Here is a 24,682-nt window from a genome sequence, read left to right on the forward strand (position 1 = left end):
TTGTATCGTACAATCACGTAATTTTAAATAATATCACTATTGAAGGAAAATAGCGCCGCAGGCAATGACATTGCCGCAGGTGACTTTTTTTTACTCTTAAAGGAAATTTGTGATATTTGTTTATCTCACTTATCTGGTCGACTCGCCACGGCTTCTAGGGGCCATGAAAGCACCTATAATATTTTATTATTTATACTAGATATACGTTTCGGAAAGTGACATGGTGTAATTTTTTACTAAACACTTCGCTGGGTTTGCCTGAAAAGGACCGAATATCCTTAATGCGCCTCTGCTTATAAGCACAGTAAATTACAACAACCTAATTGCACAAAACTGAGATGCGCCTTTGATAGTTATTTTTGAAAAAACATTTCCACAAAAATGCGCTGTGCTTTTTTTAACTTTGCCCTTTTTGCATGCATGGCTTGGCATATGGCCACTAAAAATGTAAAGGTGTTCGAATAAATCAAATCTTTAACATGCACATAATAATATGAAAAAATAACAGCTTTGCATTGCATGATTTACCCGTTTTAACCCAATTAATCCTAAGTTTTTTAGGAATACATACTAGCCTGTCATATTATTTATCTAGTCACTAGTGAATTCTAGTCAAACATGAGGGATGTTCTTAATGATGATCATCACTATTTTTTCCATACAGAAAACGTTATGTTTATTATTGTTCTGTCGTCTTATTATTATACACATATGATATTTTTTGTATTGAAATTTGTGGCACGATTTAAATGTACTTTAAGGTAGACCTAACGATTGTAAAGTACCTAACCTAACCTAACCACCTTTTTTCACCATACATGCTCTGAACGAAGCATTGACATCCCAAGAAAATTTAAAGGATTTTACAAGAACTGCTTTTTCACTATTCAATGAACGCTTATCTAGTGATTCGTTGGATTCGTTAAAAAGTGTAACAATCACCCTCTCGGTATTATAAATAAAACAATAACATAACTGACAATTTTGGCAAAAACCATTATCGCATCTATTCTATACACAAGGCTGCTAACGACCGCTATCAGTCACTATCGGCCGCTATCGGCGGCTATCAAGGGTAGTTTATCATATTTACGTATTGAGATATTATAAATGTTACAATAAGTGCTATGTTTAAACAGCATCTCTCTTGAGTGTGTTAACTTTTAGAGCGAGATAGACAGGTTTACAGTTTCGACGGCTAACTTATTGTGACAATAATTATTATAATACCTCAATACATACATATTATGATAAACCACCCTTAGCGGCCGATGGCAGCCTAATGTATAGAATAGATACGCATGAATTGCAAAGCTAGCAAATCACGTTAATCACGTGATCATTACTGTCGACGGTGCAAAGAGAATACCAAGTGAATAGAAATGAAAAGGAAAAATAAAAATGTATAATATTGAGCGAGCAAAACAGTGATACAGCACCATTAAAACACCAACTTATGGTTATTTAATTGTACAGTGCTCTTTGCTTAAGGAACACGTAGTATAGATACCTAATAGATGTCGCTACATAGTCTACACTAATAGTGGATCTCTTCCTAGTCGTAACCCTCATGACTGAGGATAGTGATTACTCCGAAATAGCTAGGTATTATGGAATAGACGGTGTACGAGGAATGGTTGTTAGCGACTCGCCCAACGTATATGGTCTTAGAACGCGATGCGGAACCATACTTAGGTGCATAAGCCCCTAATATAAGAACCTAACTTTAGGAGGCCATATTCGGCACCTTTGATTGCGTCGCCTACTAATACCCATACCTACATAATAATATATCATATTATTGTAGGTAGTAAATCTACGAAAAAAGGCAGTTGCCCAGAACGAAACCTTTTAAAATACGGTTAATACACGCTTAACTAAGTTGGGCTAAATTAGCAACTCTCGATCGTGTTTATTGCCAAGGTAATCCAAATAGTTTTGCATTGCGCTGCTAGCAATCAATCAGACACACATTCATAAACAAAATGCATTTATTTTGCTTAGCCACGGGCTCGAAACCGCGACCTACGGCTGCAGAGACGGTCGTTCTACCAACGTGCCAACGTGGGCGTTGAAACTGTAAAATCCAGAGCGTTGGAGCGGACCCTTTTTTGAGATGCTCCGCTCCAGCTCTGCTCCGGGACCTAATACTTGCTCCAGCTCCGCTCCACGGTTGCTCTACTCCGGGTAAAAAGTTTTAATAAGTATTATGTTTTTGAACGTTAAAAAAATAAGTAAGTAGTTTTAAAATAATCGTCATTTTATTATTAATTCTATTAAACAAAACAGCAGCAAATCGTCTCTCATTATTTGCCTCTTCAGTAAAAAAAAAGTGAGATTATTTATCGCTCGACAGTGTTGCCATATTTAAAATAATTCCAGTGTTGCATATTGTCAAAATATATCTACTATTTTCATTAGATTTTAGGACGAAAATTTCATAATAATAAAAAACAACCGGAGCAGTGGAGCACTACAAATTGTGGTAATAGTCGGTTATCCTGGATACAGCGGATACCTGGATAACCTAACCTAACACCTAACTTAACTTAACCTAACCTAAACTAACCCAAACTAACAAATAATCCAGTATATCGGCTATTTTCAAAATTGGTGCTCCGGCTCCGCTTCTGCTCCGGGTAAAACTCATTGCTCCAGTGCTCCGTGATCCTGCTCCGAGCTCCGCCCCAACGCTCTGGTAAAATCTTAAGTTGATTGAAATCTTCTTTCATTTTGACATCACTCCGGCTGACCAAGTAAAGCATATTATGCTATTCTTTATCGAGTAATAGTAAGTAGTAAGTACCCTCAATGGTAGCCCCGCATTTTTAGTTGTTTGTTTATGTTTATTAATAATAATACCGTATTTTAAGAACATTCCCAAAAACATCCAAACATTCAAATGACCTATCCCTGATACAGGTCGTATTTCAGCGCGAAGGCTACACCTACAAAATTCCCGGTCTGCAGACTCCGCTACCTTTGATGTTCGCAGTGGGATTATCAGAAACGGGGACCGACTGGGCGGGACTGTTCACGAAACCGAATTTTAAGGGGACGAGGACAGTTACCCTGTCTAATCCTCACTCGCTTCGTTACGCCATTATTACTAGGCAAAAAATTACGTCACGAATCAGGGTTGATAGCATTGCCATTGTATTATTTTCTTCGGTTACATAATTCAGTGTTTTTGTTTCGAGACCCTTGAATTAATAAAACATGAAAATAAACAGTTTTTAATAAACTATTTATTTTATTCAACGAATAAGACATAAGTTTTTAGAATTCAATTCAATTTATTTTACATATTGTGGACATTACAAATTATAAGTTTAAGACGTTCACAACATGACATTTAGAAACAAAGAAATATTATTAAAACAGTATTAGGTACATTACAAAAGATATAGTTCAGTATTAAGTTATTCTACAGTATAAATGTGTAAATACAAAAAATATAAAGTAAGTATATAGTATTTAACGCCCACGGTGGCCGCGCGGCATAAGCGTTGGACTATAAAGCCGTGGGTCCCAGGTTCGAATCCTGGGTCTGGCAAGTACACATATTGTTTTTCAATTTGTGTGTGTCAGGGTATGGACCTAATAGGTTGAGCAAGTGGCTGACATCCATTTCTCGTAAAAAAACAAAAATCTGTCAATACAAACCTCCACCCTGTGGAGGTCCATATGATCCTATCAGGATCGGACATGGTCGAAAAAAAAAAGTATATAGGTACAAGTACAAGGAAGTACACCGGATGAGTTAAGCAGACCCTATTTTAAGAATTTATAAAATAACGTTCACCTATACTCATCCTCGCGTATGTGGAATATATCAACATCCGAAGTGATTTGGTTGAACAGAGTTATTGCCTTCCCAATTGGCATCACCAATGGCAGGTTAGTTCTGCTTCTCGGGAGAACAAACAACTGATGCTCCCGACTTATAAGATAGTTATCAGGATAATTACAGGGTAAAGGGATAGTTATCAGGATGTAACATTCTTTATACTGAATAATATACATACAGTCGAACTTGGTTATTACGAGGACGATGGGACCGACTCAATTTGCTCGTTATAATAATTACTCGTTATATCAGAGAATATGTTTTTTTAAATGAGCGGTCACATAACACAAAAAGTCGCAATTCAAACAAAAATACACAATTAGAATTTTTCCCCGAAACAAGCATGGCATTCATAAACTACAAAAGAAGTTGTTTATTGTAATGAACGCTGGTAGGTACCTACTGACTTCAGCTTGGATTTTTTACATGGAATTTCAGCCATATGCGTGGATACTTTTTCAATATTGTCGGCGAAAACGTCAGTTAGGTATTTAGATACTTAACTAGTGTCATAAACGTAATCCGATTTAAGAAAAATTTTGACGATATTTTTGCTCGGTATATCCGATAAGTAGCTCGTGATAAAAGTGAATAAATGTATGGAGAAAATCATAAACTAAAATGTCAACGAATGTTTCCTCATTACATCTAAGATCTCGCTATGTCCGTGATCGTAATAACCGAGTTCGACTGTAATTTGAAAACATCTCATGCGATTATATGCATAAGATGTTTTCTGCAACATGCCGGATTTTTGCCAGTATGTTTTACCAATTATACTACGGGCGCCTTAGATAATTAGAAAATTAAGACGATTTTAACTAGTAGTTGTTAATCGAGCAGATAAAGGTTCAAGTCCCGTCGGGTGTCGTATTTTTTTCTACAAAAACTGTTTTTTCTAGTGTGTATATGCATGAGATGTTTTCAAATTATATATATATATATACAAATAAGAGAGTTACAAAAAAACAACATATTGATTTTCAGGTAACCCTTACTAACGTTCTCTCTAATTTTTACATACCTAGTGTCTATGGACAAAGAATATAATAAGTAGGTTTTGTGGAAAAAAAAATCTGCGCGCAAATCTTCACCATTGTTGCGTAGATAAATTAACTCGTCAAACTATTATGTCACGAAATAACTATATACGGATACTTGTAGGTATTAACCACAATATATGATAACATAATTACACACTAGTGTAAACCTATCTGTTTTAGTGAAAACTAAAATAGAGGAAAGTAACGACATTTGTCATATGAGAGATGAGATGAGTACCTTTTTGAATAATGTGCAAAATTTGGTTTGTGTATTTAGGCAAAACAAAAATCTGGTGAGAATAGAATCCCCGCCACGTTCTACAAAACTCCTTTGTGCTGAGCGCACACCTTAAAGCGAATGTTGACTCTTAGCCCAGTCGCACATTAAAAATCGTCTCGACAGGGATACAGTCATAAACCAAAACTGGACACAACATTGCAACTTTCTTCCATACGCATAGACGAGGCCATGCCGGGACAGTGACGTCACGCGGCTAACCAAAACCAAAAGTTGTTGCATCAAGTGACATCAGCTGTTTTTTTTCAAACTAAAATGTTGCAATCGTCCTGTGTGCTACGGTAGATTTAGTTACGTGTGTTTTGTGAATGATAACAAAATCAGATCGACAAATTCAATGTGTTGCAGTCAAGACGAGTTTTTATGTGAGACCCGGCTAACATAATATTATTGATATCCATTAGAATATTAGATTATACCAATGACATTATTAATGGACAACGCAGTCAATTCAGTAGCTAGCAATTAAATTCACGCACAGCGACATTCGCACATGTATAGGTAGACGTCACGCAATTTCCATTATGCGATATCACGCATCGGGAATTTATAGCAATATAACCTTTATTGTAATGGCGTTAGAATAGTGTTTCTAGTGTCAATGTTCATTTGAGCGAACCCGTTCAAACCGAACCGTTCGGCAGACCCGACTAAAAGCATCGGGAATTTATAGCAATATCACCTTTATTGTAATGGCGTTAGAACAGATTATGCCATTCGGCAGACCCGACAAAAAAGTGAGTGTCATTTTTATTCCCAGATGATTCGTTGGATTATACCAATATACTCAACTGCTGAAAAAATACAAAGGGCTCAAAACACATTCACACTAGAACTAAATAGATGAATTGATTAAGTTTGGTGAAAATACCTGTTAACGAAAAGCTAACGACCGAAAGAAGTAGAAGTAGCTAGAGGTAGAAGAGATCTTTTTCAGCCGCGGTAGATGATCGTGAAAAATAATATAGAAAGGATTAATTGAAATTTATCTTATCATTAGGCAGGTACTTAGTTAATTAAAGTTGGTAGCCTTGTAATATAAAATATTTTGAAAAAAAAATTGCACCCCTGCTTTTTCAGAGTGGTGTTTGAATAAAATGCATAATCCCTTTTTTATTCAAAGCTTCCCACCTAAACCCTCAAGCATCGAAAAGTGACAAATCTCTTTTTGAAAACACTCATCCATACAAATTCAAAGTACCATTTACAAGCTTCTATTGTTATCTTTGTAGGTACACAATAATAATTCGGCCAGAGCCGAACTGTAAAATTAAAATTAAACATTGAATCTAATCTTATATTAGTATAAAATAGACAGGTCTGCAGTTTTTATTATACATATAATGTATAATTTTATTATAGGTATATAATACCTACGATTGTACATGATTGATAATAAATGGTAATAATATACATAATATACTCTACCTGTGTACATATTAAATAATATTAAGCTAAAAATTCATGAATATCGCGGTATATGTACCTATGTTTTTAAAGATTCAATCACTAATATAATAATATAATGGTAGGTAATCAAGTAATTGTGAAGAAAGATACGGAAAACTTTTAAAGTTAGCATTTATTATAAATTTTAATATTGTATATACCTCATAAAACTTTGGTATTACTTGCATCATTTGATATGGATTATAGAACGATTTTAACTAGTTAAACAAGTGACTATAAAAATAATAAACATTATCTGCGTTGGCCGGACTACATGCATTTTTATAAAATGGAAAATAAAATGGAGACCAGTGTTGGCATTTCGACTTTCGTTTTGTTTACTAATTTGCTATTGTATGAGATTTTTAATCTGAATAACGGTGGATCATACTATACAAAAAGTTCTTTTAAGCTTGCTAAACTAATGCAATGCATTTTCTCTCGGTGTATTCCTTGGAAAATAAATCTCAGAGTAAAAGTGTAATTTATATTACAAATATATCGCTAGAATATAAATATTTTTGGATCACTCATACGGACAGCGAAATTTTCACCTGCTTCCTGGTGAAATGATACGGGTGACTGATATTTTACTTCAATGCTATTAATAATTTAAAATAGATTGTACGGTGCAATTTTTAACGTGTGTGCCGGTACTCGACAACTCCATAATTCAAATGGATGTGCTAAAAATTGCTAAAAATACACCTTAATTTTACCGCGTACACCATTTTGGAAAACGCTACAGCAGCGCGTCTCACTGAGTTTAATCTAAGGCCTAAGCGATAGTTAGGGGGGCCCACCAAACATCCTATCCTGGGGGCCCGCTTCAGGATGTGGGGGCATAGTATACGCAACCGTATAATTGTATAGGTAAAAGCCAGGCACTTGATTGGCTTATTCACGTACGCCGTATAATTGTATTAGTAAATTCCAAGCACTTGATTGGTTTACTCACGTTTTAGTTCAAAAAAATCTATTCCAAATGGCAAGATTAGGTTGCGGCCACTCTATCACTTGCCTTCAGTGAGGCAGTGAATGGACCAAATTGGCAGTATAAATGTGTATGTTTAAGTAGCCAATGAATTATTTTGAAAGAGTATGTATATTATTAATTTATTCCATAATTTACCACCCAGTTCGGCTCATGTCACAGCAAGAAAGCTGCAAAAGGGCATTCCAAATTCGTATGTCACGAATGTGTTGTGTATTGTGCAGATGTCGAAATGCGCAATTAGACAATGTTAATACTATCGCGCCTACTCCGTTTGCGTCAAAATATCAATGCATTTTTGTCGATTTTTTTTCTTTTTCCATGGATTATCTATCAGGTGTGAAATTTAATGTTGGCAGGTAGACAATACAAAGCTATGTGGTTATATATTTTGAACAATTTAATAATAGTCGTTTTTTTGAAGTGGTTAGTCTTATGAATATTGCATACATTTACATTGCTAAAAGCAGCTAGGTACCTACCTGTTATGATATTATCAAGTCAGCTTAACATCAGACTAAAGTGTTAAGTAGGAGCTGGTCGTGGATGTTGATTTAGTCATTATAAAATTAGCTTATACAAGGCCTGGTCGGCACTCTTATATCTCCGCAATATGCGTTAGAATAAGATAGATTTTCTACGGCTGAATAAAATATATTGTGTAAACGTCACCCGTAAATATTAACTGGAAGCACGTGTTGCTGAAATTTATTGTTTTTGTGTTAAATATATAGTTAGTGGTAATTGTGTTTAGTTATTTTAGTAGAAAATATTATGTTTAGCTATGCTCTCTATAATCTAAGTACCTACGCTGTGTTTAAATGTGGTAGCCGTACTGAGAAGCAATATGATGGTATAACATTTCATAGTTAAGTTAATAATAATAATATTGAGGTTCTACGGTGCGTTATACGCAAGAAACACGGCGTCATTTTGCCAAACAATGGGCACTCTCTTTATATTATTACTCTGAGAGCTTATAGATAGATGAAAATATGCGAGCCGCAAAAAGCGACCGATGCCATACGTATCATAGTTGATAGGAAATTGATGGCCAGATATCATTCATGTCAAACTCATGTAAGAATAAAACAAAAATATGTATGAACAAATATAAAATAATCACCGGAATACAAGGGAAACACATAAGTAAATATGTAGGTACTTAAGTAAATGCGAAATACAATCATATATATGTTACCTACGCCGAATGTGCGAAATTGACTATTACATGAAATGGGAAAAATGTTGGCTAATTCATGTAATAGTCAAGCCTGTTGCCTTATTCATGAATTAGGTAAATTTTCTGCCGAGTAGGTACATGAATTCGCCAAGGTATGGAATTCTTAAACTGTCAATATAACAGTAGAAAAAGTAAATTTAATACGGATGGTTTTATTAGTTATAATTGGACATAATATAATATTATTATTATTAGGTTAGGTTAGGTTAGATTTTGTAATTCTGAATTAAATTATTCAACTGAATGTCCATTTTGAGGTTAGCTAAGAAGTGTCAACAAACTATCACAAACATACAATCGACCATTGCACGATTGATACCCAAGCACGAATCAAATCGCGAAAATACCTTTCAATTAAATTCTTCCGTTATCATATTATAGTTCTAGATTTTTTTTGCGCCTAGTAAATGGATATGAACGTCATTGTAGTTTTTGATTGGTATATTTTTATATTATAATCAATGACATTTGACACATTTGGTTAGTTTGATTAGTTGCAAAATACACCACCGGAGCGCAATCATCTATTTTGACCATAGATAATATACGTACATTTTGACCAATGCATGAGCATTTGACACATTTAGTTTAGTTGCAAAAAATACCACCGTAGCGCTACTATCTAATGTGTCCAATGCATGAACTAGGCAGAAAAATTACTGCCGAATTCACGCACTCGCCAGATATTTTGTCTAATTCATGAATAAGGCAACGGGCTTGCATTTTTCATGATTTAGGCAAAATTTTGCCCATTTCATGTAATAGTCAAGTTCGCACATTCGGCGTAACATATATATTATATAGGTATATAAAAATAGAATTTCAAATGATTCAAAAGTAGGTTAGCAAGTAGGTGCTCGTAAGTATCAAGTCGTACCTATAAAACATCTCATAACATAATATAGTTATAGAATAGTACATAATATTATAATTAAAGCAAAAATATTTTTCACTGCAGAAATAATATTTTATTATCTTATTTATAATCGACCTAAGTCGATACAATTTTATGTTATATGGAGCATATTGTGGTGAAGCTACGACTTCAGGAACAATCAATTGGAGTGCTGAGGAGTGAACGAACACAATATAGGTATGCACAAGTGACCAAGATTGGTAAATCGATTCTAAAGTTAAATAATATGCGACTATACGTCATTCAACACAACTCTTTTCAACATTCTTTAAAGTAATAGGATCTCGTCCTCAAATGAACCTGTAGTACTTATTACTATTCCACTATTTTTTTATTTGTATTAATTTTAATAAAGTTTCTAGTGTTTTAAAGAGAAGAAGTTATGCAGAAATATTTAAATTATATACGTTGCTATGAATATAATAATGACATATTAATACTATTGACCAAAGGTACCTACTTGATGGAATTTGAATTTAAATTCTAATGGATTTAAGTTTTGTACTATTCCATTTGAGTCGTTTTAGCGAACCCGGTTTCGCCTTTCGGCATCTTCAGGCACTGTGTACACTCACTAAAAGGCAAATACACACTGACAAAGATGTATTTACCTTTTGGTGAGTGTACACAGTGCCTAAAGATGCCGAAAGGCGAAACCAGGGTCGCAAAAAAATACTCAAATGGAAACTTAAATCTATTAGAATAGTGACATATTGTTAATAAAATGTTTATATCTTTTCATAAAAAAAAACAGATGGGTACATAATTATTGTTTGAATACTGTTTCGCGGTAAGACAGTGGTGGAAACACTGCCCCTACCTCATTTAGAAAACTTTAGCTCGAAAGATCTAAAAAAAAACGCCCACAATGATTTTGAAAAGAAAAATATTGATTGACAGCGCAGAAAAAAAAACTGAAAAAAGCTCTTAAATTTTACTATGAAGGAAAATTTTCAATTGACTGCACGAAACATAAAATTCCAATGATGTCAAATAATTGTATCAAGACAATACGGTCAATGTAGTTGGAGCGCATTTTGGAAAAATGCTATTTTATTATTAATATGGATGTGACTACCTAGAAATATTTTTTAAATACCTACAATCTAATAATATAAATATACAATCGACGTAAAAGTTATAGGTACTTACTATTTTGAATATTGTTATTCTACCGATTTGTGAAAATTGCAATTAATTATAGTGTTGGTAAGTTAAGATTTCCAAGTAAATGCAATGTCATCCAAATAATAATTAGTGCCTTACATAACCATTATTATTATTTATTGCAATAATAATTAATTATAATGCATGGAGTTTGAGAGCCACTGCACTAGATGCAATCTGACCCCATAGTAAGCTTTAGAATTTTATTAACACTCGAAGCTCATTGTGATTGTCGACGACAAATTGAGAGTAAAACTTTTATAATATTATGTACATAGTACACACATACCAACGATTCGGGAAAGAACATTGTAATTTAAGAAAAGAAAAAAAGATTTTGGTAGATACGGTCTTAGTAAAAAATATAGGTAATAATAATTTGGTGCGAATATTGATCTACAATACCGCAATAATGTAGATTCTACATAACCGTGATGTTATTACGGTTTTAATGCCAACATCTAGGTGAAGTTGACAACATATTTTTTTAAATAAATATGTGTAGGTATTTCAATAATTGGTGTTTATAATGCCTCTTTTCCCCAGTAGCGAGGGGGGAGGTAGGCTGGTAAGATTCCACATTAATAGTGCACACTAAACTTTGTCAGTCGTTGGACTAAGAATGCAAATTGCAGTTGGCTCTGGTTAATTTTTAAAGTTCAATTAAACCCTGCCTAAACCAAACCATAATGGTATAGGTATGCTATGGGGGATCCGACAAAAATAATGCAGACTTTTTCAGTGATACTTATTTGTTTTCGTTGAATTAAGAATACATATTATTATTACAGACGGTGTGGGTTAATTTATTAAAATTGGTTAAGCCATGTCTATGCCAAACATGAAAATTTTAGGTATTTTATAGGATTACATGTTAAATGTAAGTTGTACGTATGCATTTCATCATGGGACACTTGATCGTGCGCCGCAGTACGTGAAACATGAGTTCGTATAACATTTTACCAAATGACGAGTTCTTCGTTGAACATTTCACCGTGGAATACCTTTGTACATAACTTACAAAATGCGGCGATAGTTTGGAAATAGTACTGTTCCAATTAGATTAACCCTAACCTAACCAACCCTAACCTAGTAGAGACATATCATAAAATTCCCCACAATATGTTGTAGCATACGTACAAATATACTCCACGGTGAAATGTTCAACGAAGAACTCGTCATTTGATTAAATTTAATGTTATACGAACTCATGTTTCACGTACTGCGGCGCACGAATAAGTGTCCTGCGGTGAACTGTTTACTTACAAATTTACGGATACGATTTTATAGATAGTAAAATATTTTTCTACTATGGTTTGTATTAGACAGGGTTTAATTGAATTTTAAAAACTAATAAACCCTATCTACACATTTTAGTTCAATGAAAACAAATATGTATGTTTGACTGACAAAGTTTATTGTGCACTATTTATGTCGGAACTTAACAGTCTACCTCCACCCTTCGCCACTGCTTTTCCCTTACATATTATACTAACGTCATAAATAGGGTTGAGTAAACGAGCGATTATCAGTATTATCTTATCACATAATGAATTCTCGTATACTTATATTTTGTGAAGTGCACGTACTTTATTTACCTCACAACGTACGTATCTTTGCTGAGGGTGTATAATATGTATAACGAGATTATTATTAGTTCCAATGTTACGGCCCTGAACCTTTAAAATTTAATAATCTTTTCTCAACAATGCATTTCACACATTCACACAATCAAACAAATAAAATTTATCCAATAGAGTGTTTGACACAATACCCGAAGTTTACAATCACTGACAATGGTATTTTAGTGTTTAGTATCTTGCACGTGGTGTCAAATGAAATGAGCATTCACTTTGTACCAAGAGCTTTGGCTATGCTACCGGGGGTTATTTTTGATTTATTTCTCATCAATTCTAAAAATCGACCCTTGTCATGTGTAATGTCAATTATTGACTTTTGTTTTCCATGGCATATAGACAGTGACGTCCCGTGGGGGTAGGCAGATTGAGCGTCGCTTGGGGGCGGCAGTAACTCGAAGGGCGGCAAATCGAGAAGAATTATTAGCTATATATATAAATAGGTACATAAACTTAGTAATTACGGAAATATCTTTATATTAAAAAAATCAGCTCACTGGTTGGAAACAAAATGACGTATTAAATAACATAAAAGGTATAACAGGACTGTATTTTTTTGTCGGGTTTGCGATGTCTAGTTTACTTAGTAGTCTAGATATAGGTAGGTACATACTTACACAATTAATCTATCCATATATTTTTGCCAGGCACTCACGAGTTTTGAAAGTTGTCAGGTGTACCTATATTTAAATGTATCTGAAAACCTGGACTTGCAATTTTGTCTATTGAAGTAGAGATGGCATTTAAATTAGATTTAGTGGTATATATTTTGTTAGTAATGTATCCATACAGCACATTTCTCGAATAATGGAGTCATGAAAGAATGATAAAAAATGCTGTATAAAAATGGGGCGGCATTTTGGCGCTGCCTATGGGCGGCATTATGTCTAGGGACGTCACTGCATATAGGACACCTAATCAGAAAATATCAAGAAGAGTTGAGAGCGTTGAGGCCTTCGATATAGGTACATATTGGCTAAAAGTCCTTAAATTAATAGAGAAGGATCGAGACGTCTTGCGTAGTATTAAAAAAGAAACCATTTTAAGCGGACACGTTAGCAGAATATAACAAAAAATGCAAAAAAATAGAAAGAAATAAACACATCATAATAATATGTACGGTGTTATTATATTATATAATATATTTTATTAATGTAATATACCTAGGTTATGTAAGAATTCAATTATTAGGTGTTAACTTACATGAAGTGGATTTTTGTATGAATATTACAGCAGTGGTCTGATCTCCGTTAAATTTTTGTTGATTTTGTTGACTTGTTGAAAAACTAACCATCGTTGGCAAAATGGTTTGGGGGGTCCATTTTGATTTTTTTTATTGATTTTTACGATGCTGAGAAGGGGGGGGGGGTTAAAAAAATCTAGCAGGTGCCACTAACTTCTACATTTACCTTGCATACTACATAACACTTTTACAGATAGATACATTCCTCATACCTAGACACTCCACACTTTTAGTCTACCAATATAACACACCTGGACTGCAGGTATGACCATATAACTAAGGGTGTTCTCCTGCAGGTTATTACGAAATGTGGTTAGTGTTCGTCTGTGTCGTCCGCGCTGTCTTATCTCTTCTGCATCGGAATATTAAAGAAAACATTGACTGCCTCAGATAAGGGTGTTGTTTGAACAGCCATATAATATAACATCCGGGTCATGATACTCAGTCATGAGGTCCTGACGAAGAAGAAATTATTTTCGATTTACCTAAAAAAATTGTTTTTTTTTTCAATTAAGGGTGGGTTCGGACTCGGAAACCGGTGTAAATGAAAACTTTGCCAATCTTGGTAGTATGGCGTGCGGTCCCCCCCCCCGTCTTCCCCGCTTCAGCATCCATCTCGTTCCCTCCCATTGGAAACTGTTGAACGCGATGGCACAATGCTTTCCGTGTAACCTGCAGCCTTATGTTCTAACTAGTGATATCAAGTCACCCGACGACATTACGTAATTGTGACGTCAGCCAATACACGCTCGAGGCAAGCCACCCAACACACACTGCTCACCATAGATATTATTACGCCGAAACACCTATTTGTGTATGGGGACAATGAATAACGCCAGCATTTGACTGGCGTTATTTTCTCGAATGCTATTATCACTCCGGTAGTACGTCACAATGATGTCATATGCCGTCATGTCGACCGGGCGACTACAACTCGCAAGTTCTAACATAAGGCCCCCGTCGACATGACGTCATATGACATCATTGTGACGTACTACCGGAGTGATAATAGCATTCGAGAAAATAACGCTACTAAAATAGTGGCGTTATCCATTGTCCCCATACACAAATAGGTGTTTCAGCATAATAATATCTATGGTGAGCCGTGTGCGTTGGATGGCTTGCTTCGAGCGTGTATTGGCTGACGTCACAATTACTTCATGTCGTCGGGTGACTTTATATCACTAGTTAGAACATAGGGCTGAGCTGTTCGCCAGCTTATGGAATTCAGACTCTAGAACTAGATATAGAATTTTATAACATAGCCAATATCTTATAAATAAGTTATAAACACATGTGACATTCACTCACATAAGTAATAATAATACTCATAATAAAAATAAAATAATAAAATTAATTCATAACTTAGTAACAATATTATAATGAAATAATTACAAGATAAAAAGAACTTTTTATATACAACGTTTTTAAATTTTCTGTTGCATCATAATATAAACATGACTTGACTAGCTTAAACGATCAAAAAAAATTGTACTTGATAGAATTAATACTGAAACGTCATATTGATTTCCATAGTAACGCACGTATATATTAATATTAATAATTTAGTTGCTAGGACCCACTTAGCAACCAATAATAGTTTTACTTTTTACGGATTTCTTCCGAAATAACTTTTCATACAAAACAGAATTAACTGAAAATGAAATCAATTCTACTTAAAGATGGCTAAAAATATAAAAAAATGCATTGGCATCGTGTCCTGATATATTCTAAAAGTTTCAAATGTCTAGCTAGTCGGTAAATTAGTTAAAAATCGATTGCAAGATTTGTACCGGACAAATAAGAATACGAGCTAAGAAAAACGTTGTAAAATAACGTTTTTATCATAGTACCATCACGTGGTGCCATCTGTAATCCTTTATGTGTACCTATATTACACAATATGTTATACCCAGACGGAAAACTCAGCAATATCCGGTTTGATTATTCGAATAATTTCACAGTTTGGTTCGTGTCTGAGATAAAATAAATATACGCTTTTAGTCAACTTCGCTAGCAATTATTTATATTAATTAGTTAATTAAAATGAATGACTAAAGATCACCGACTGCTGGAAAAAATATATTAAAATTAAAACACGTGCTATAAATCTCTTACAGGACTTATTTTGACAGTGCGCTGTTTAATAACATCGTATAATGATATTGTATTAAATCGGTTGTAAAAATCCATAATCGCTAGTTACGGTACTAAATACTTCCCCACTAAATATTTGATACATGATATTAGAATAGTAAAGACCCGATCCTGAATCCATGGGGTGTGCATTCGAATTCCGTTTTTGACCAAAGTATTGTTTCTTCAGTGTGCGTTTGATACCCAGGTTTGGCCGAATGACTAGAATCCGTTCCTCGTAAAACTTCTTTTAATACTGTGGAACCGAGTATCTATAGTCTAAGGGGGAACCTATATTATGCTCTGCTTAGAAATGAATATGATTATTTATATAATTAAAAAGTATTTAAAAAATATCATTCCTCAAGTGTACATGAATACGGAATATAGACTGAGTATATGAATGTCATGGTTCTTTTAAAATGTTTTTTTTTCAGAATCTATGAACCAAATTCAAATATAACCGCCATTTTAGAAAAGATGACACGCTTGCGCGGGAAAATATTGATCTTCAACCACATCGAAGACACTAAGAATATGACATTTACAGACGAGAATTCAACACACAAGCCGACAACTTCCACCCTTAGAACATTCAAATCCAATATGTAACAGGGCTGAAAATCCTTTAACACCGTCGACTACGTGTTGAATCCTTTGATACGCTACTTTGGTACGGCTATCTGTGAAATTTCTAACAGTTTAAGGGTGATTTTCGTGTATGGTGGGGAATAGTAAAATTATTTTAGAGTTTGTTGTGTGAAAACTGTAGGAGTTTGCTGTTTTATATGTCAGTTGTAAGGACATATCGTCGAAAAAATTGTTCTCTTTTCTAAATATATATCGTCGGAAACTATATTTAGAAACAATAATCAAATTTAATAACGGGACATTGTGATTTTATATTCAATTTGGTGAGGCGACAAACCCGACCCACCGTATAACTAAAATCGAATAGTAAAGGATATATAAATTCCTTTGTGAAAGTGTATCTTTTCTTTTATATCGGCAATAATATATTATATTAGATAAATATGGCTGCTGTCAGATTGCCTGAATTTAAAATCATTGGAATCCAGAAAATTTGCTTGCAGTATTTATTGCTAGGTGAGTGATATTTATAAATTATTTTTTGACAATCGATTATATTGCTTTTCGGATGTTCACATTTCTTCGCTTTTTTGTATGACTACCCACCGAAAATAAAAATATGACACCTGGGTTTCTAAGGATTAAGGAAACTTTAACTAGATGTATAGTTGTGTGTAAATCGATTACCTCATTTTAAGGTGCCTAGATACGTGGTAATGTATATGTATATATTAGGATTTGATAATAATACGGAAGTAACAAAATTGGAAATTTTTATGATATAAAATGTAACGTCATTTCAATTGAAGGTTACACATATTTTTTGTTCCTATATGCAATATATTAAATACATAAAATATATCATTTCTAAATTTTGTCGAAAAAGGCAATAAACAAATATGTTAATAAGGGTAGTATTGTATAATTGTCATGCATTATCGCCGTTCTGCTAGTTTTTCCGATATCCGATCCTAAGAAGGTCATATGGACCTGCACGTAGTGGAGATTTTTGTTTTTACGAGAATTAGATGTTAGCCACTTGCTCAACCTATCAGGTACATATTCTGACTCAAACACATATTTAAAAACAATTTGTATTTGCCAGACCCAGGATTCGAATCTGGGACCCATGACATTATAAACCGACGTCATTATTCGATTATTTTTATTTTATTCATTTATACACACTTATTACATAAAAAAGGACAAAGAAAATTTCCACAGATAGTACAAAATTATGTATATCATAACCAAACATTACAATAAAAGTACATTCAGAAAATGATTACGTCATAAAACAGAAAGGTATTTGAAGATGATGTTGTAAACAGATAATTAACAAGTAAATGAATTTTATATAACAATAATATTATGTATCTACAATCTTCATTATTGATATTTTTAAATTTATCTTTATAGTGTAAGCAAGAACAGAGTTAATGTAACGGATCTATGTAATAAAACGCCTAGATTAACTTACTATATTAATGCTTATTTTTGATCTTTAATGAGTCAATATTTCAAAATCATACTCTAAGAAAAATAATTTTTCATTTCTAATTTTACATACATTCTAAGTTCTAGTCTATTTCCATTTTCAAAAGTTAATAAAGAGAAAATTGTTATCATGAATAAGAAAAAAACAAGTTACCTACCCTCATTATTAATTTTACTCGTTCTTCATCGGCAACTCATGACTGAGGACTTCTCCATGGCTTTGCTTCATCCTGCTCTTGTCTATCTGGAGTTAACTCTTTTTCGCCCCCTCCGACCTTCGACCCGACCCGAGAGTTTTTCAAGGTTGTCATTTTCTCTGTCGGTAAAATAAATATACTCATAGCAACGTCGATCAGCTGGGGTTGATATATTGGATAAAAGCCTCCCCTAGCTCTCTCGAGATTCCTCCCGGTCTATAGTTTTTCACTGCCACGTACCTACATCCGACAAACTTCGTGAGCTCAGCGAGGTTTTAGGGTGGCTCTGTAGCAGTGGTTTAGATGCCTAATCGCAGGAGTATGCAAAGCACGGATCTCTGAAAAAAAATTGTTAGGCTAGGTTTGGCTCTTGACATTGATTTTGGTTTTTTTTTTTAAATTATGTAACAGCTACGACAAATCTTTCGATGAATAGATTTTTAAAGAACACTGAGGGGTGTTGCATGATTTTGCATTGGGACACAATATTTGCAGCTACGCCACTGCTTTGTGGTCGTTTTGTGCCCTTCGAGTATCTGTATGGCCGTATATGTCCAGCGGATATCCACTCACCGAGGGATATATCTCGCCCATTTCCACTTCATTAGTTCGACAACCTCTATGTAGGTACTTTTGATAACCTCCTTACCCGTTGGTGAACTTCTGGTGTTATGCGCAACATGCACCTTAATATGTTTTTTATTTATCTCACAATATGTGAACACTGGTAGCACATATTGGTTAACTAATTTACGCTTTAGGTACAATGGCAGTCGGCCACTTTTGAAGATAAGATCAAGGCGCGCAAACACGGCATTCAACTTAATGTCCGAGATACACGTAATTGTTGACACTCGATTTGCATAATATTGTTTAGGATCGCTTTTGTATCAGCGAAGCAGTTTATAGTTTATCATTACTTTTATCTTTAAACCCAGATAACCTATATGCCCCTATATTAGTGTTGCCAACCGTACTATAATCTTGATTTCGAAGGAAATGTAAAATAGTAAATAGTACAATGCTACGCCAAATATTACAAAAATTCTATGATTTTGAAGGATTCATTATCAAAAGTGTTTTTCATAAATACAAGAGTTTTTACATCTTTACACTATAATCAGCATATTATTATAAAGAATGGAAACACAGTCCTGTTGTCCTGTGTCGGTTTGCATGGAAAATAATAATATTGCTATAATTAATTTACTACGGGTGGGTCAATAAGTCCTTAGAAAAGCCAACAGGTGGCGCGACTAGTACTGTAAGCGGTTTGTTTTCATGCAGCGGCACTACCGATTCAGTATGCTGCGAAGTTTCAATCAGATTGGTCGGGTTGTTGTGTGTTTCTCGTACATTTAAAAAAAAAATTTGCTTGTTTACGAAAAATGGAGAAAATTGAGTTTAGAGCTGTTATTAAACATTTTAATATAAAAGGGTTAACAGCAAAGGAAATAAAAAATGAGTTGGATTTAGTTCACGGCATATCTGCTCCTTCACTTGCAACTATTTATAACTGGTTAAATGAATTTAAACGTGGTCGTACATCAACAAAGGATGAACCACGCTCAGGACGTCCTGTAGAGGTGACTACACCAGAAATGATCAATAAAATCCACGATATGGTGTTAAGTGACCGAAGATTAAAGTTGAGTGAGATAATTGAGGTTACAGGGATCTCAAAAGGTAGCGTCATTTCTATTTTACATGACAAATTGGGCATGAAAAATATTTCTGCAAGATGGGTGCCGCGTTTGCTCACAGTCGACAATAAACGCAATAGGGTGGTGGCCTCTAAAGCCCTGTTGTCGCTCATGCAACGCAATCCGGATGAATTTTTTCGTCGCTTTGTGACTGTAGATGAAACATGGATACACCACTATACTCCCGAGACGAAAGAACAGTCAAAGCAGTGGATTGCGAAGGCAAACCATGTCCAAAGAAGGCGAAAACCGTAAAATCAGCTGGTAAGGTTATGGCTACTGTATTTTGGGATGCACGTGAAATTATTTTCGTTGACTATTTGGAAAAAGGAAAAACAATAACAGGGGATTATTATGCATCTTTACTGGACCAGCTAAAAAACAAAATTGAAGAAAAACGGCCTCATTTAAGCAGGAAAAAAATCCTCTTTCATCAGGACAATGCCCGTGTTCACACATGTTTACGATCAATGGCTAAAATTGAAGAATTGAAGTTCGAATTGGTCGACCACCCACCGTATTCGCCAGATTTAGCCCCCAATGACTTTCTCCTTTTCCCAAACTTAAAAAAATGGCTAAGTGGACAACGTTTTTTTTCAAATGAAGAAGTCATCGATCGGACAAATGCTTATTTTGAGGACCTTCCGAAAACTTATTTTTCTGACGGTTTAAAAAAATTTGAGAAACGTCTAACCAAGTGTATTGAGCTCCAAGGAGATTATGTTGAGAAATAAAAAAAAAATACAAAAATAAAAACTGTTTTAATGCTTTTTTCTAAGGAATTATTGACCCACCCTCGTATTATCGTAAATTAAATACATATAGCATAAGGATATTTAACTGATTAAAATACAAATTTCGAATTATCAAACGAAGGTTAAGAATCTATGTATATGTCTGAATTATAAAATAATTAAGCACAGTCCATTTTATAATCATTAATAACTGGTAATGCTAGTTAACTACTTTTAAGTATAATATACGAATGTTAATTATAAATTATTTAAACCCTTCAAAAAGTTTAATTTGACGGCTAGGATTAAAACTTTGAAGCTTGGTAGCTTTATAATTTAAAAAGGCTCAGGGAAAATTACATGTCTTCATTACTCCGTCTATAGAAAATCCCAGATTACCATATTTTATCATCACACTTATTATGTAAATTACATACGTCAAGCGGTATGTGATTTACATAATTATAATTATAACACTAATGATTATCGTTAAAGACCTACATGCAATATTGATATCTAAGTTTTAAATCAATTGAAATAAAATACAATAATATGTAGTGCTTTAATAATCATCAATAGTTCGCTTCAATTGGACGATGTCAACTGATTTTTAAACACTAAGTTATTTATTGAAAAAATGAACTATAATTAAATATAAAATTCTCTCAGTACATTAATGCGATTTTTTTATTAATATAATTTATTTAAACCAAGAATTGATAGGTATTTAACATTATTTTACCAGTTCTAAACATAGGACAGGAGACAGACCTCAAGTTAGGTGATAGGACGTGGTAAATTTTCGTATATTTCTTTCAGTATGTGGTTAACCACTCTATCACAACCAATTTCAGGGGTAGGAAGAGAGGGGAAAAATAAATAAGATTACAAACAAGCATATTAATATTATATTACCAGTAATGGAGACAGTGACGTCCATAGACAAAATGCCGCCCCTAGGCAGCGTCAAAATGCCGCCCCATTTTTTTATCATCCTTTCATTACACCAATATCTAAGAAATGTGTTGTATGAAGCATGGCTCCCGTATCCTGAAGCGGGCCCTCAGGCTAGGATCTTTGGCAGCCCCCCTACCTATCGCTAAGGATAAAGGCAGTGTGACGCTCTACAGTAACGTTTTCCAAATGGTGTACGCGTTAAAATTGATGTGTATATTTAGTGTTTTTTGTATATTTTAATACACCCATTTGAATTATGGAGTTTTTAAGTATCGCTACACAATTTTAAATTGTATCGTACAACCACATAATTATAAATATTAATAATATCGAAGAAAATAGCCCCGCAGGCGAATTTTTTGCTATTAGGGCGAATTTGAGATATGTGTTTATTTCACTTATCGAGCCCGGGACCCAGGCTAGAGCCCTGTCAGCCCCCTCTTGTGGGGGGCATGGTATGGATGGATACATTACTAACAAAATATATACCTACCACTAAGCTGAATCATAAAAAATTAAACTTAGATATTAATAAATAAATTATCAAATAAATATAATATTAGTTAAACACTTACCCAAATCACCAGAGTCTGAGATGCCATTTGGTTGATACCTATGTCTGACACATTTGGTCTGTACCATTTAGTAATACCTACGCAGACGTAATATTTTTACACCATTTTTTCTATGCCATTATTGTACCCTACAATATGTAAACACAATAATTTTCCTCGTTATTTTTTTAATATAAACCTAATTTTAATCATAAATATACTATTAATTAATAGTCTCAACACTCAACCGTTGATGATTGAAATAAAATACCCAAATCCACACTATTATCAACACAAAATATGTTTACAAAAAATGACTTAAAGAAGATATTGTTATTCACAGCACGATAAATACGATATAATCTAGATAGGTACCTACTAGTGTACATTTTTATTACAATTAGCTGGTACTTAATATAATATGCACGAATACTAATTGATTATGACTTATGACTTGTTATGACAAATGTCAATGGATTAATAATCATTATGAATATCTATTTTGCAATAGACATCCAGCAACTTTTAAATCTCGGGAGTGACTAGCAAAATTATTTGGATAAATTAAAAAATACGGAGGTATGTACCTACCTATAAATCTCTACCATAATGTTCCTCGTTTCGTCACCAACGTTGAAATCTATATAGGTAGTATTATTTTGTTTCAATACCTACCTACGTCGCTTGTTCGGCGCCAGCTATGGCGCGACGGCTTTTGCGCGTATACCTACATAATATCACTGTTATGAAAGGAACTCTTTAATCTGAGCAAATGACATTATATTATTATATTATTTATGAGTAATATGACTGATTTATTATGGTTTTTTGGTGTTTTACATTTATCATTTATAATGTGTCTACGTAGCAAGAGTGGTAAAAATATTTTTTATTGTCATTTGTATACGAAACCGAGCAGTCAAAAATAAAACAAAAATTCCTCGCGAAGCGTGGTGACATCATACTAAAATATAGTAAGTACTGGATAAAAAAAACATCCGGAAAAAAACATCTCCAACGCTCTGGTTATAATATAACTAATATAGGTAGCTATTTCTATATAATACCAAATAATTCTACTCGATTTGCCGCCCTTCGAGTATCTGCCGCCCCCAAGCGACGCTCAATCTGCCTACCCCCACGGGACGTCACTGAATGGAGAGGCTGAAGCGACCCATGACTTTTTTCCAGGCCGTAGCGCGCTCCGGCACTTCAAACAGTTCAATATGTTATATAATCAGTGACGTCCCGTGGGGGTAGGCAGATTGAGCGTCGCTTGGGGGCGGCAGTTACTCGAAGGGCGGCAAATCGAGAAGAATTATTAGCTATATATATAAATAGGTACATAAACTTAGTAATAACGAAAATATCTTTATATTAAAAAAATCAGCTCACTGGTTGGAAACAAAATGACGTATTAAATAACATAAAAGGTATAACAGGACTGTATTTTTTTGTCGGGTTTGCGATGTCTAGTTTACTTAGTAGTCTAGGTATAGGTAGGTACATACTTACACAATTAATCTATCCATATATTTTTGCCAGGCACTCACGAGTTTTGAAAGTTGTCAGGTGTACCTATATTTAAATGTATCTGAAAACCTGGACTTGCAATTTTGTCTATTGAAGTAGAGATGGCATTTAAATTAGATTTTTTTTTTTTTTTTTTTTTTCGACCATGTCCGATCCTGATAGGATCATATGGGCCTCCACAGAGTGGAGGTTTGTATTGACAGATTTTGTTTTTTACGAGAAATGGATGTCAGCCACTTGCTCAACCTATTAGGTCCATACCCTGACACACACAAATTGAAAAACAATTTTTGTACTTGCCAGACCCAGGATTCGAACCTGGGACCCACGGCTTTGTAGTCCAACGCTTATGCCGCGCGGCCAAATTAGATTTAGTGGTATATATTTTGTTAGTAATGTATCTATACAGCACATTTCTCGAATATTGGAGTCATGAAAGAATGATACAAAATGCTGTATAAAAAATGGGGCGTCATTTTGGCGCTGCCTATGGGCGGCATTATGTCTAGGGACGTCACTGTATATAATACACATAATAATTATGAATTTCGTGAATATAGACAATTTTCATGTCGTCAAAAAATATATTGAGTTAGACTTTCTGGATAATAATGTCAGATATTTGACTTGTAACCATTGCGATACTATTAATGGTGTCGCTAGTTTGTCGTGTTGTTATTTCAATCGAACCAATTTTCACTTTACGTTGCAATTATAATATATCGAGTACATATGCTAAGCCAAAGGGTATAAGCTTAGATTATGGTATAAGTGAAAATATGCAACTGTGTCGGTTTCGTCTTATATTTTTCATTAAAAATAGTAAGTACAACTTCGTTACGGTATAACTCTTGCTGATACACTTTTGGGACACTTGAGATTACATTTAAACAATCTAACTCATTGTTTTCGTGTCATAATGTTCCTAACGCCCTTTTGG

General features: G+C 34.2%; 2 protein-coding genes across 2 annotated transcripts in view; one reads left to right on the forward strand and one right to left on the reverse strand.

Moving 5' to 3' along the window:
* RyR (Ryanodine receptor) overlaps positions 1-24,682 on the reverse strand; it is a 501,624-nt gene that overhangs the window by 150,161 nt on the left and 326,781 nt on the right. The gene's annotated exons all lie outside the window — the stretch shown is intronic.
* LOC147066726 (lysosome-associated membrane glycoprotein 5) overlaps positions 16,773-24,682 on the forward strand; it is a 31,291-nt gene continuing 23,381 nt past the window's right edge. The window contains exon 1 of the mRNA XM_085954325.1: positions 16,773-17,083. Coding sequence (XP_085810451.1) covers positions 17,011-17,083 — 73 coding nt within the window. The 5' untranslated portion in view covers positions 16,773-17,010. The remainder of the gene's footprint in view (positions 17,084-24,682) is intronic.

Source organism: Rhyacophila brunnea, unplaced genomic scaffold, assembly GCF_057557595.1.
Source record: "Rhyacophila brunnea isolate RB1 unplaced genomic scaffold, BYU_Rbru_1.0 scaffold_4, whole genome shotgun sequence".
Lineage (NCBI taxonomy): Eukaryota > Metazoa > Arthropoda > Insecta > Trichoptera > Rhyacophilidae > Rhyacophila > Rhyacophila brunnea.